Raw genomic sequence first — 12,102 nt, 5'->3', positions numbered from 1 at the left:
TTTCGCAGCCAGCTCTGGCCAAGGAGGGCGGCACCCCGCCGGGCTGGAGCTGAGGCCATCTCCTCGCTATGCATGTGACCTCAAACATGTGGGCGTCAGCAATTTGTGGGTTCTGTGTATCGTTTTCCTCTGTTGCAAACTAGAAGCTAGTCAACCGCGGTGGCTCCTGGTCACCAATAAAGGAACTTTTCCTTGCATTATACACGCTGGGGAACAAAAGGGGAAACAGGGCTTCCTCTCCTGCAGGAAAAGCGATGGCCCCCACTCCCTTGATGGCAAAAACTAAACTCGCTAGGGTTAGCCACGCCTTCACTCTGCTCTGACAGAGCACCTGACCCGTGTGTGGCCCTCGGGGTGGCCAGCACCTAGTGGCCACCCTCGGGGCGTCACACAGAGGTGGCCCCAGCAGGCCACCTGGTGGAAGGCGGTAGCTCCAGGGCCCCTGAGGCCGACAGCTCGTGTGGGAGAAGGCTGAGCATCTGGTTTGCCAAACTCTGTCTCCCTCATGCCCACCCCTCAGGTGGTTCCTTCAGTGAAGAGACGGAAAAAAAGTTTGAACACTTCAGTGGACTCATAAATAACCAGCTCTCCACACGGTAAAGCACGAGGTCACCTCCTGTCTTTGGGCCGCGGTGCATCTTCCCCGACAACTGCAGTCTGACGGATGGCCACCCTCCCCCCTCGTCCAGCCCAGCCCCTGCCCGGTCCCGACCCCCGGCGGCCACCTCCAAGGCTCGGGGGGACGCGGTGTGCCTGTCATCTGCTGGGGGCTGCTGCCTGACCTCTGGAGCCTGGGACGACCTGGGAAGACCTCCAGGGTGGGGCCTGACGACAGGGTCGTGGGCACCAAGAGCCATCTTGTTTGGGACCCCAGGAGCACAGTCAGCAGCAGTCTGCCCCGCCGAAACCACGGGCCACCCTGAGTAGGACACCACCCCACTCAACTCACGACAGATAAAATGCCATGCTGGTGGTGGGAGCTATCAACCCAAGGCGGTCAGGCTGAATTCCATTTTTCCTCCCCTTAGGTCATCTCCAGCCAACCTGAATATCTAGACCTCTCTTCCAATTAAACAGACTGCCTCTACTCTGTTATATTCACATATACAAATAATGCTGCCACGTGTTTTCTAATTAGGTGAGCTCAGAGTTGGTGCTTTCCCTCCCCCCTTCTAAATCCTCTTACAAGATACCATTATTATATTTTCACAGACTTTGAAACACGAAGTAATTTAGTGGCATTTAATATTGGGCATCTGGGCCTCTGAAAGTATAGCTCAAAAGAAAAACCAACCCACCTGTGTAAGTGACTCATCTTTCTGTTGTTCCAATTCTGTGGGTAACTGATTTAACGGTGCTATAACCAGGGTCCTGGGTGATAAGGACACCCACCGAGCGCCATGTGTCATCACAGACACTTACACATACTTGAAACTTTGAATAAAAGGTTTATGATACGCATCTGTGTTTCATTTGGGCCCCTGCACCCAGCCCTGAGCAGCAGAGCTCCCGTGGATGGTAGGCGGGGAGAAAGCCTTACACACCCTCTCAGGTTCACGCTGCAGAGACGGGTTCCCGGGGCGCCTGCAGTAACCACCACGAAGACCGACTCCTGCCTTCCGACAGCAGCAGTCTAAGGATCACAAAAAACACCAAGTCCTGACCTTTCCTGAACTAGTGTTTTTCATGAGTCTGTCGGGGCACGGCAGCTATGTGAGGACAAGATGGGACATCCAGATTTAGATTTAAACTGTCTTGGGAGGCGCCCACAAAGCCGGTGGCCGGGCCGGGCTCTGAGGGGGGCGGTGATGCAGAGCGTGCGCACCAGCACCAGCAGGGGTGAGCTCTTCCCAGCGCGGGCAGGGTGGGCAGCCAGGGTGGGCCACTCTCACCTGGGCACGGGGGCTCCCCCTTCTATCAAGAGCATGCTGCGGCCCAGCAAATCGGAAGGCCCCAAGTAGGGCCACCTGGGCACCGATTACACCCAAACCAGAAACACGAGTGACCCAAGACCCTGTCCCCGAAGATGCCCTTGTCCCTTTGAGGGAGTCAAATTCAGCGGCCATTTCAGGGGTTGCCTCTGGCTTTGTTCATGGTTACAGAATTGCACAACAAGGCCTTCTGTAACCCACAGCAGCAGGTAACACTGGGACCAGGTCCAAGGGTTGGTGCCCTGCAGCACGTGACAGCAGGTTAGGATGCCTGACTGCCAGGAGACTAGGCAGGTGTCACACAACAGGTGCAACCTGCTCCGCCCACCCCAAAACTGGGTAACCTCTGGGCAAAAATGCCTTTGTGGCCCTGCTGGGATCCCCCAGGCCAACCAGGAGGACCCATTTCTTCAGCAGCCCCAGGTCTAAAATGGGAGACAAAGAGCACCCCCTAGTGTTCCCTGGCAGACCATTTCATTTTGAAGCAACTTTCAAGTTTTTATTTTTTCTCAACTCCTACAACTAAACCAAACGAAAGCCCACCACGCCCCACAGGGACACCCTAACAAACCGCACAGGGCTATTCTGGTGTCTGTAAAGGCTTGTGGTGTTGAGGCACCAGCCTAGTCCTGCGGGCGCCAATCCAGGCTTGCTGGGCCTCTCAGGGCCTCAGGGAGGTAGGAGACTCAACTGCAGGCCGCTCTTTCTTCTTATGTTGGAGCCCCAGGGCCCGGGCTACCAGCCTCCTGGCCACCGCTGTATTTGTCTGTGGTCTCGCCTTCGCCAGACGCAGGAGCTCTAAAAGGAAAGCCCCATGGGATAAGGACTTGAATTCAAAGCTATGGCCACCACTCTTCCCAGCGGAGAGCCAACCTCTAAGACCCAGCTGTGCCCACAGCATGGCCAGATGCCCATGGAGTCCTCACCTTATCCTGCCACCTCTCCCTCTTCCCTGTTTGGGCCACTTGGGAAGGAAATCAAGTCAAGATGGGACACCCGGATCTCTTGGACTGACAGGAAATTTACTGTCCTCCAGTCTGGGGCAAAGGCTACATGGGCCACAAGAGCATCAGATGGCCTCAGCAGGCCTCTTCTGGGCCAGTCTTGCTAGCCACTGTGCAGCCACAGAAAACTGGCCTCTAACACCCCCAATCATGCTTTCGGGAAGGACAAGGGGAAAAAGGAGCTATCATTTATTTGGCACCTTCTGTGTGCCCCTCACTGCTCCAGGCAGGTCTGCCAGGCTGCTTTATTCACCCCTCCAGTCTACCCGGTACAATCTGCTTATTCTACAGAGAGAAGAACCAGCTCACAGACATTAGGTGACCTGCTCAAGGTCAACTTCAATAGGTGCCAGAAGCGGGATCACACCCAGGGCTGACCCCAAAATCCAAGCTCTTCTTACCCCACTGTAAAATATGGTTTCCGTGGCCCTACAGGAAAGACCGAGCTATTCCCTGAGCAATACCCAGAAGAGGTAAGCACAGGAGGGCAAGACCAGAGCACAGCGGCTGGCGAACAGCTCTCCCTAATGGGGCCCTTCTTCCCTAAGCATCCCTGGGCCCCTGGGGTGTGGGAGGAGCACCCCTTTGGCCACGGTAGCCTGGTGGTCCTAAGGCGTGGAGCTGAAGAACAAGCAATGAATCTGAGGGAAGGCCCCACCCTGCCCAACCACTCATACGCTCACACAGCCTTCCCATCAGGACACAGCCGGCCTCCTTACTTGGCCTCTGCAAGGCTTTCAGCTTTGACTGCTTGGTTCCCTGCGTGAGGGGCCGGATCTTGAGCACAGAAAAATCCTTGGTCAGGGCTTCAGCAGCTATGGAAAGAAAACAGATCTGGAGCCAACCCTGTTCCTCCTGGTGAGGACCCATCAGGGCCAAGGAACGCATGTATCACCCCAAACTGACGGAGCTGCTCTGTGCACCCATCTGAAGCTTGGGGACAGGGCTGCCCTGACACCACTCCAAATGGGCAAGAGACGACCACCACCCATTCGCCTCACACCCCCAGAGCCCCGCAGGCCTGCACGCCACACCCGTGCTCTCAGATGGGAAGCTTCCATGCTCTACCCTGGGCCGGTCAGGAGCCACACCAGCGAGGCGGCAACTGTGGACATTAGGGAAGGCAGGCTCCCACCTTCCAAAGCCCAGGAGCTTCAAATAAACTCTCCCCCATCCCCACTCAAGACCCTCCCGGGGCGTGCACTCACTGCCCGGAGCTGTGCTGGGGCCACGGGGCACTTGGGCTAGGTACATGCTACCGGACACGGCAGGTCAGAGCTGCAGGTGCAAGCCACCCCTTCGTCCACGAGGACGCCAAGGCCCGACAGGACCTGCTCCTCACACACAGCGTGGCAGAGCTCAGGAGGCAGCCACAGCCATGCTGCACCCAGTGCTCATTCTTTCCACGGCACCCTGTGGCCATCCTCCCTGCCTGCCCTCAGTCAGCTCCTTCCGTGCGCCTGCAGCAGCCCCCATGCCCCAGCCTCCTGCTCCCTCAATGCCACAGGCTCTCCTGAGAACTCGGCCCGCACCAGCTATGGCCTCTCCCCGCTCTGGTGTTCAGAAGCCCAGCCAAGGGGGTCAGGGATCTTGATAAATACACCCAAAGTGATCCACCGTGGGGCAGGGGCGGCTTAGGGAGTGGCCGAGAGGGGGAAGGAGCGCTGCGGTCATAGCCAGGGGGCTGGCTGACATCCCCAGATTCGACATTAAGACGCTCTGTAACCTGGGACAGACCGCTGACATTCTGGAAACCTCGGTCTCAGACTAGGTCTGACCTACTTCTTGAGGCTGCAATGAAAGCTGAGTAAAAATGCATCTGTTTGAACCATATGAAATCGCCAGTATTTTGAAGGCTTTTTACCCACAAAAAGAGCATGTTCATGTAAATTTCGTTTCACCAGTATGGAGGTTCCTCAAACAGTTGAAAATAGAGCTACCATACGATCCAGCAATTGCACTACTGGGTATTTACCACAAAGATACAAATGTAGGGATCCGAAGGGGTACGTGCACCCCAATGTTTATAGCAGCAATGTCCACAATAGCCAAACTGTGGAAAGAGCCAAGATGTCCATCGACAGATGAATGGATAAAGAAGATGTAGCATATATACACAATGGAATATTATGGAGCCATCTAAAGGAATGAGATCATGCCATTTCCAACGACATGGATGGAACTGGAGGGTGTTATGCTGAGTGAAATAAGTCAATCAGAGAAAGACATGTATCATATGACCTCACTGATATGAGGAATTCTTAATCTCAAGAAACAAACTGAGTGTTGCTGGAGTGGTGGGGGGTGGGAGGGATGGGGTGGCTGGGTGATAGACATTGGGGAAGATATGTGCTACGGTGAGCGCTGTGAATTGTGCAAGACTGTTGAATCACAGATCCGTACTTCTGAAACAAATAATGCAACATATGTTAAGAAAAAAGAAAAAGAAGAAGATAGCAGGAGGGGAAGAATGAAGGGGATTAAGTCAGAGGGGGAGACGAACCATGAGAGACGATGGACTCTGAAAAACAAACTGAGGGTTCTAGAGGGGAGGGGGGTGGGGGATGGGTTAGCCTGGTGATGGGTATTAAAGAGGGCACGTTCTGCATGGAGCACTGGGTGTTATGCACAAACAATGAATCATGGAACACTACATCAAAAACTAATGATGTAATATATGGTAATTAACATAATAAAAAATTAAAAAAAAAACTAATGATGTACTGTATGGTGACTAACAGAATAGAATAAAATTAAAAAAAAAAAACTCAAAAAAAAAAAAATTTCGTTTCACATGCAGAAGCACCCAGAGCTCAGCCCGTGACATGTGCTCAGTAAACATCACCGGACTCAGGAAACTCTGACCTGAAGGCACTACCATGAACAGGAGAGGGTGTGAGCTGCCTGGCCCAAGCACCCCACTCTGCTACCTCTGAACTTCCGGACCAGGCGGGCTGGGCCGCAGGCTGCCAGGCCACTTGCTCAGGTGAGCCTGCACCCCAGACATGGGTGATCTTCCCTTGTCAATGGCAGTCAGAGAAAGGGCCAAGCCCACCGTGAAGCTGCATTACCTGAGGCCAGGCAGGGAAAGACACCGAGCGCGTGCGTGTCATCTACCCACTGAATCTTGAGCCCCTTCTCTCTGTGCCAGGGAAGAGGAGACAGAGTGAGTACAAAAGCAAGAGGCAAAAACCCTTTCTGCAAAAGGAGTCCCCTCCCACCTCCAATCCTCCAACACTATGAGCCCAAGACAAGTTCCTATCTCCCCTGCGAAGGAGACAACCCTTTGCAGCAAACTTTCTCAAAGACCACGCGGTTAGTTTCAGAAAGACAAATGTCACCCCTGTTGCCTGGTGGGTCCCAGAATCCTAGAACTGAGGAAGACCGGATTCAAAGAGCTCAAAGATCACAGTGCCAAGGGTGAAGAAGGCTCCACACAGGCACCGCCACAGTGAGGCCAAGGGCATGGGGTCCAAGGTGGAGACAAAAGGGTTTACCTGCTGGGGACAGGGGGCAGAACCTAAAATAAGCCTGTCAGTGTTACTGCCCCTGATCAGCTTTCTTCCCACTGCTCAAGAAAGCCACACTGAGTTTGGGGCTGGTAAGAGGCCAGAAGCAGTTTGAGGCTCCTGTTTCTCTGTGGGCATTGCCCACGCTGGCTGGAGGAGTCACAGGTGGCCCCAGTTTGGCTGCACCTTTAGGGAGCAAGAGCAGATGAGCTCCTCATGCCCCACCAAGCTGCCCCTTCGGCCTTCCTCAGGCTCAGGCGGCAAGGGAGGGCAGTTTGGAAAGCAGTCAGAAAAGGGGACCATGAAGAGAGGGATCTTTATTTTTTATTTTCATTTTTTTCAAAGATTTTCATTTTATTTGAGAGAGTGAGCAAGAGGGAGGGGCAGAGGGAGAGGGAGAAAGAGTCCCAAGCAGACCCTGAGCTGAGCGCGGAGCCTGACGAGGGGCTCGATCTCAACACCCTGAGATCATGACCTGAGCCGAAACCAAGAGTCAGACATCTAACCAACTGTGCCACTGAGGCACCCCAAGAAAGGGATTTTTAAAAAACTAAGCTGGAGGAACGCCTGGCTGGCTGTCAGCGGGGCATGTGACTCTGGATCTCAAGGCTGTGGGTTTGAGCCCCGTGTTGGGTGTAGAGATTACTTAAAAACAGAATTTTTAAAAAAAATAAAAGACTACACAGGAAAAGAGAAAGGAGACTGGAGAAAGGAAAATGAGCATTAAAAAAAGAAAGGGAGGGAGGGAAGGAGGAAGGAAGGAAGAAAGGGAGGCAGGGAGGGAGAGCGGGAGGGAGGAAGGAAGGGGGAGGGAGGAAGGAAAAAAAGGAGAAAAGACTGGAGTTAGATCAAGAAATCTGGGGAAACAGAAGTCTTTGCTTGCAACATACCCCCTTGGTGCCCATCTCCGCCCTGACTCTGCCCCAAAGCATTCAGGCCCAGCTCACCCCAGAAACAGTTCTTGCATGGGAATGGCCCTCAGTCTGTAGACTGACTGACGGACTGGGTGGCCGGGATGTGGAGCAAGGGGAGGCATCCCGATGGGGGGCCCGGCTCCTGGCAGGCGCGCGGGTGTGCAGGGGGCAGGATGGAGGTCTGCTGCCGCGTGCCACAGGACCAGATCTAGGGCCCGCCGTGGAGTCATGGCCAGCAGGAGTATGGAGCCCAGAGCAACCCCATCCACTTTCTGCCCTTCCTTCCAGACAGCAGACACTGGGGGAGGGGCAGGCAAGTGTGCCTAACAACAAAGTGATGTCCTAGCACCCACCTCCCCTGCCTCCCTGAAGCCTCTCGAGCACTCACTGGAACTCGGAAAATGCAGCCAGCAGATCCTCAGTCTTGAGTGTTGGCTCAAAGTCGTAGATCTCCACCACATGGGCGAAATCCTTCTCTCCAGGCAGACCCTCCACAAAGGAAGACGTGTCCACATGGATCTTCTCTACCTGAATCTCCTTCTCAGTCAGGTTGTCTGTTATCTGGGAGAAACCACACCCTTCAGCAAGGGGAGCCCGGACACCTGCTCTCAAAACCACACACAGAGTCCTGCAGAGAGAAGCAGGACTCCCACGGCAGGGAGCAGGGCACCCCAAGTGGCTTCCCACTTCCCACAGGAGCCACACCTGGCGGGAGTCCGGGAAAGGCAGGAGGAGGGCAGAATGGGCTAGAAGGTGGAGAGGTGGGACTTCTAGGGATGGTAACTTATTACTTTTATGGAGTCCCCATTGGGGAACTGGCATTTACATGCATTAGGTTCCACAGAATCCTGAAAGCTATACTCTATCCACCCCTTTTACAGACAGGAGTACTATATATCAAAGGGCTAAGTAATTCTGCCCAGAGATTCATGGTCAGCAAGTAAGAGACAGAACTGAGCAAGTCCAGGATCTTTCCTACCCTTATCAACAATGTGACATTAAGCAAGTCTACCTGGTCTTTAGCCTTCCCGTATAACATAGTAACAAAAGACGCCAACCCTCCCAACCGAACACCACAGCCAGTCTCGGGGGCAGACACACCGTTCCAAGGAAAGGAGATTTGTAACACAAGGCCTCAGGCGAAAGAACCATTCTCATAACCCAGGCCTATAGTCCCTTACGAAGCATTTCCTCGTATATCCTACCTGTTACCTTGTGAAAGCAAAGTATTACTATCTGCTTCTCAGATGAGGAAATGGGAGATTTAGAAAAACAAAAGGACTTGCCCATACAGGAGCTTGTCAACAAGCTCCTACACGGTTGCACGGGGACCCAAATCCACACCCCTGACCCCATATCCAGAGCCTCGTCCCCTCCACTATGTCAGTCCCGACTCCTTGAGGCAAGTCCCAGGGCTCCACCCCTACATCTCCTAAGGGACCCCTATCAGCCAACACCCAGCCCTGCTCAGCCAGTGCACACCCTGCCCCTCCTGGCCAGGACCCTTGGTCCCCACCGGCCCGCGACCACACCCACCTCACTTCCGCCCTCCCTTTTCTGGGCTTAAGAGCCTCATCACCTCCTGCAGCAGCTCACTGTAATCATCCCCAGAGCCAGAGCCGGTCCCCTCCTCTTCCGCCTCTGCCTCCAGGCTCTTCTCCACCTCATTCCCATTCCCCTCTTCCAAGTCCAGCCGCAGACTGCACCCCAGCCGTGTGGCCATCTCCAACCCATCTCCCATCCCTGAGTAGCTCTCAGGCCGTGGGGATTCAACACCAGGTGGGTCCAGTAGCTGCTCATTGTCACAGTGTTGGTCTGGGCCCTCTGGGTCCTCAGGTGCCTGAGTCATCAACACAGGGAGGTCCTGATCAGAGCTGAGGTCCCCAGCACCAACATTTCCTGGCTCTTCCAGGAGCCCACCAGCTGGAGGGTCTCCCTGGGGCGCTGGGGTAGAGGATGGTACCCCTTCTTCTTGCCTGCGCAGTACTCGGGGCACATACAAAGCCTGATCCGGTTTGCGTCCGCGATGCCACCGGCCGGCCCGTGCTCCTCGAGGACCAGCAGGTGCTCCTTGGTTTGAGGTGGGCCGGGGACCTCGGTACTTGCTAAGCTGGGAGGCAGGAAGGTGGCAGGGGCTAGAGAGTCCATCTGAACTGGGTAACCTGGAGCAGGAACAGGAGGTGTGATCAGAGCAGTGTTAAGGACAATGGTTTACTGGAGCTATCTGCCATTCGGGCATGAGGCTCTCGAGTCAGCATTAGGCCAAAACCAAAGCCAAAACGACCCCTGGAAAGACCACTGAAGGCACTGCAGAGGAAGCTGAATGCCAACTTTGAAGAAGAAACACCAGCTCTCCCTCTGGTGTTATCAACTACATTAGAGATAGCTGAATCTTCAGGTACACACTAGATAAAAGTAAGTACTTGCATTTAGGAACCTGGTTATTAGAAAAATATATAACTTTGGGGGCGTCTAGGTGGCTCAGTTGGTTAAGCGTCCAACTCTTGATTTCTGCTCAGGTCATGAACTCAGGGGCATGATCTCAGGGTTGTGGGATCAAGCCCGACATCGGGCTCTGTGCTGAGCACGGATTCTCTCTCTCCCTCTCTCACTGCCACTCCTCTCTCCCTCTCTAATAAAAAAAAAGAAAGAAAGAAAAATACATAACTTGAAGCACTAGGACCATAGCTGCTATGATAAGATCCTGTGAGATGCACATGGTAACAGAGATGCATGAGACTCAAGTGTGCTTCTCACATTCCATGGCCTCTCAGAGCAAGCACTCTCACTGCTTAAACTGCTCTATTTTTCTCTCTTTTGGCCCAAGTGTATAGTTGAATTTGCTGAATGAATCCCCCTAACAACGCACAGCTACTCCACTGCTAAAACAGAAGGCGGCACTGACTTTAACCAGCCGAGGTGGGGACAGAGGCAGCAGCCCGTCCTGGTTACCGACCAGCTTACCCACCAACCCACAAGGAGCTGAGGGCCCCCATGGCACTAAGATACACACCTGATATCCAAGTGACAGATGACTGTCCTTCTCTTCCAGCCCTCCCCAACAGAGAAGCTGCTCAGAAGATCAAAATTCTCTGCTGTCCTGTGGATCAGGTACCGTAGGCGACTGGAGAGTGGGGGGAAAAGAAGTACCCTGGGAAGGGATGGGAATGAGTGCTGAGCAAGGACCTAGGGCCTGACCCCCACCAAGTCCATGCCCTGTTTACAGGAGGCTTGACACTAGGCTCCCTCCCCGACTGCAAAGGACGTGAGCACAGAGGTTATCACAGGGAATTACTGGTACCATTCCACTCCTGTGCCGACACCCTTCGATCTCTGGGTGATGCTCAGAATTACACAGGGAAGATGTGGCTGGGAGAGGCTGTGGCTAGGAGGTTATTAAACCCAAAGGCCAAGATCAGAGGCAGGTAGGAACCAGCTACTTGGGAAGGGGGCACAGGGAGCTCCGCGTGAACCCGCCCTTCCCGTACAGCCAGCTGCCCCCCGCCCCCACTCCAGCTTACTTTGACAGCTGCTTCTGCAGCAGAAAGCGGTCCAGCTCCTCCTGGATGCAGTGCACAAAGTCATTCTCGGCGGAGGAGAGGAAGACGCCGTCCAAGCAGAGAAGGGCCAGGGTGACAGGTGAGAGAGCCTGCGGGGCAGTGGGACCCGGCGCGATCAGAGCACAGACCCCGGGCCCACCCACAACCCCGAGTGGCGGTGCCGAAAAGGTCTTAGAAGCACCGCGACCAAGGTCTCTCCTCTGATAAATGAGGAGCCAGGCCCCGAGGAGGGGAAAGGACGTGCCCAGAGTCCCGGGGCAAGTCGGGAGCGGGGCCAGGGAGGCGCCTCCTGGCCCTACGGGAGCGCGCACCCCGGCACCGCCAGCCCCACGCTGCCTCGCCCTCCCCGGGGCCGGCCCGCCGCTCACACCCGGCGAACCCGCGCGGCGCCTCGGGGGCCTGCTCGGCGGGCGCGGCCGGCCCTCCCCAGGCCCCGAGCGAGAGGCCCAGGGGGCGCGGGGTGGGGCCCGGGTGGCGACCCGCCGCCAGGACCGCACGCCGCACTCACCGCCGCAGCCCCACGAGTAGCCGCCTCAGCTCTGAGGGTCGCCGGAAGCCCGGGCGCCCCAGCGCGCCCCAGCACCACCCGGCCTCTGCGGAGCCACAGCGCCACCGCGCGGCCAGGGGGAGGCATCGCCGAAATGGGCGTGTTCTGGATTTTTTTTTTTTTTTTTTTTTTTTGCTCATGAGAGCACGCTGTCTCCTAAGATTAAGTTCAGCACTTTTGAGTGGCTCCTGCGTGCTAGGTCGTGGGGTACCAGATTTTCCGGTTCAGTGCTCCCCTCCCGAGGGACCTAACAGAGGGATAAGGAGGAAGGAAGTTTTGGGGCACCAAATATTTCACCACCACTTGCCCATCACTGCCCTTCTTTTGCCCTCATTGATGGAATCTTCAAAGAAGTCCAGCTTGACACCAAGGGGTTACTGACAAGGTGTACTAGCCTTGTGGGTAACTGGACGAGGTAGCCACTAGCACGGTGACTTGCAGGCCATCAAATTATACTACCCCACTACAACCACAAGTTAACTCCAGTACCCACCTTAATTGGGGCTTGAAATTCTCGCCATCAGACAGCTCCTCCTGGCTATTATAATCTAGAAGACCAGAGTTGAAATCCTCCTGTGTCCTGAAAGGGGCTGAAATGTAAGCCCCTGATCATCCTGAATCCAGAAACTCAGAGCAA

At 54.9% G+C, this 12,102-nt stretch overlaps 2 protein-coding genes across 3 annotated transcripts in view; one reads left to right on the top strand and one right to left on the bottom strand.

Moving 5' to 3' along the window:
* LOXL2 (lysyl oxidase like 2) overlaps positions 1 to 600 on the top strand; it is a 59,771-nt gene extending 59,171 nt beyond the window's left edge. For both annotated transcript variants that reach the window (XM_028114323.2, XM_028114319.2), the window contains exon 13: positions 521 to 600. In XM_028114323.2, coding sequence (XP_027970124.1) covers positions 521 to 600 — 80 coding nt within the window. The remainder of the gene's footprint in view (positions 1 to 520) is intronic.
* A 1,644-nt stretch (positions 601 to 2,244) lies between these two features.
* On the bottom strand, positions 2,245 to 11,552 carry R3HCC1 (R3H domain and coiled-coil containing 1). The gene is made up of 8 exons (XM_028114396.2): positions 11,427 to 11,552; positions 10,880 to 11,007; positions 10,372 to 10,509; positions 8,938 to 9,520; positions 7,747 to 7,919; positions 6,007 to 6,077; positions 3,655 to 3,750; positions 2,245 to 2,729 (listed from the first exon to the last, which is right to left on the bottom strand). The coding sequence occupies exons 1-8, from the start codon at positions 11,550 to 11,552 to the stop codon at positions 2,593 to 2,595; spliced, it is 1,452 nt and encodes a 483-aa protein (XP_027970197.2). The 3' UTR covers positions 2,245 to 2,592.
* Positions 11,553 to 12,102: the final 550 nt, after the last annotated feature.

Source organism: Eumetopias jubatus, unplaced genomic scaffold (assembly GCF_037043125.1).
Source record: "Eumetopias jubatus isolate StellerSeaLion01/CBP00866 unplaced genomic scaffold, mEumJub1_p1.0 scaffold_2, whole genome shotgun sequence".
NCBI classification, from domain to species: domain Eukaryota; kingdom Metazoa; phylum Chordata; class Mammalia; order Carnivora; family Otariidae; genus Eumetopias; species Eumetopias jubatus.
The sequence above is the reverse complement of the archived record's forward strand: the minus strand, read 5'-3'. Positions and strand labels throughout refer to the sequence as shown.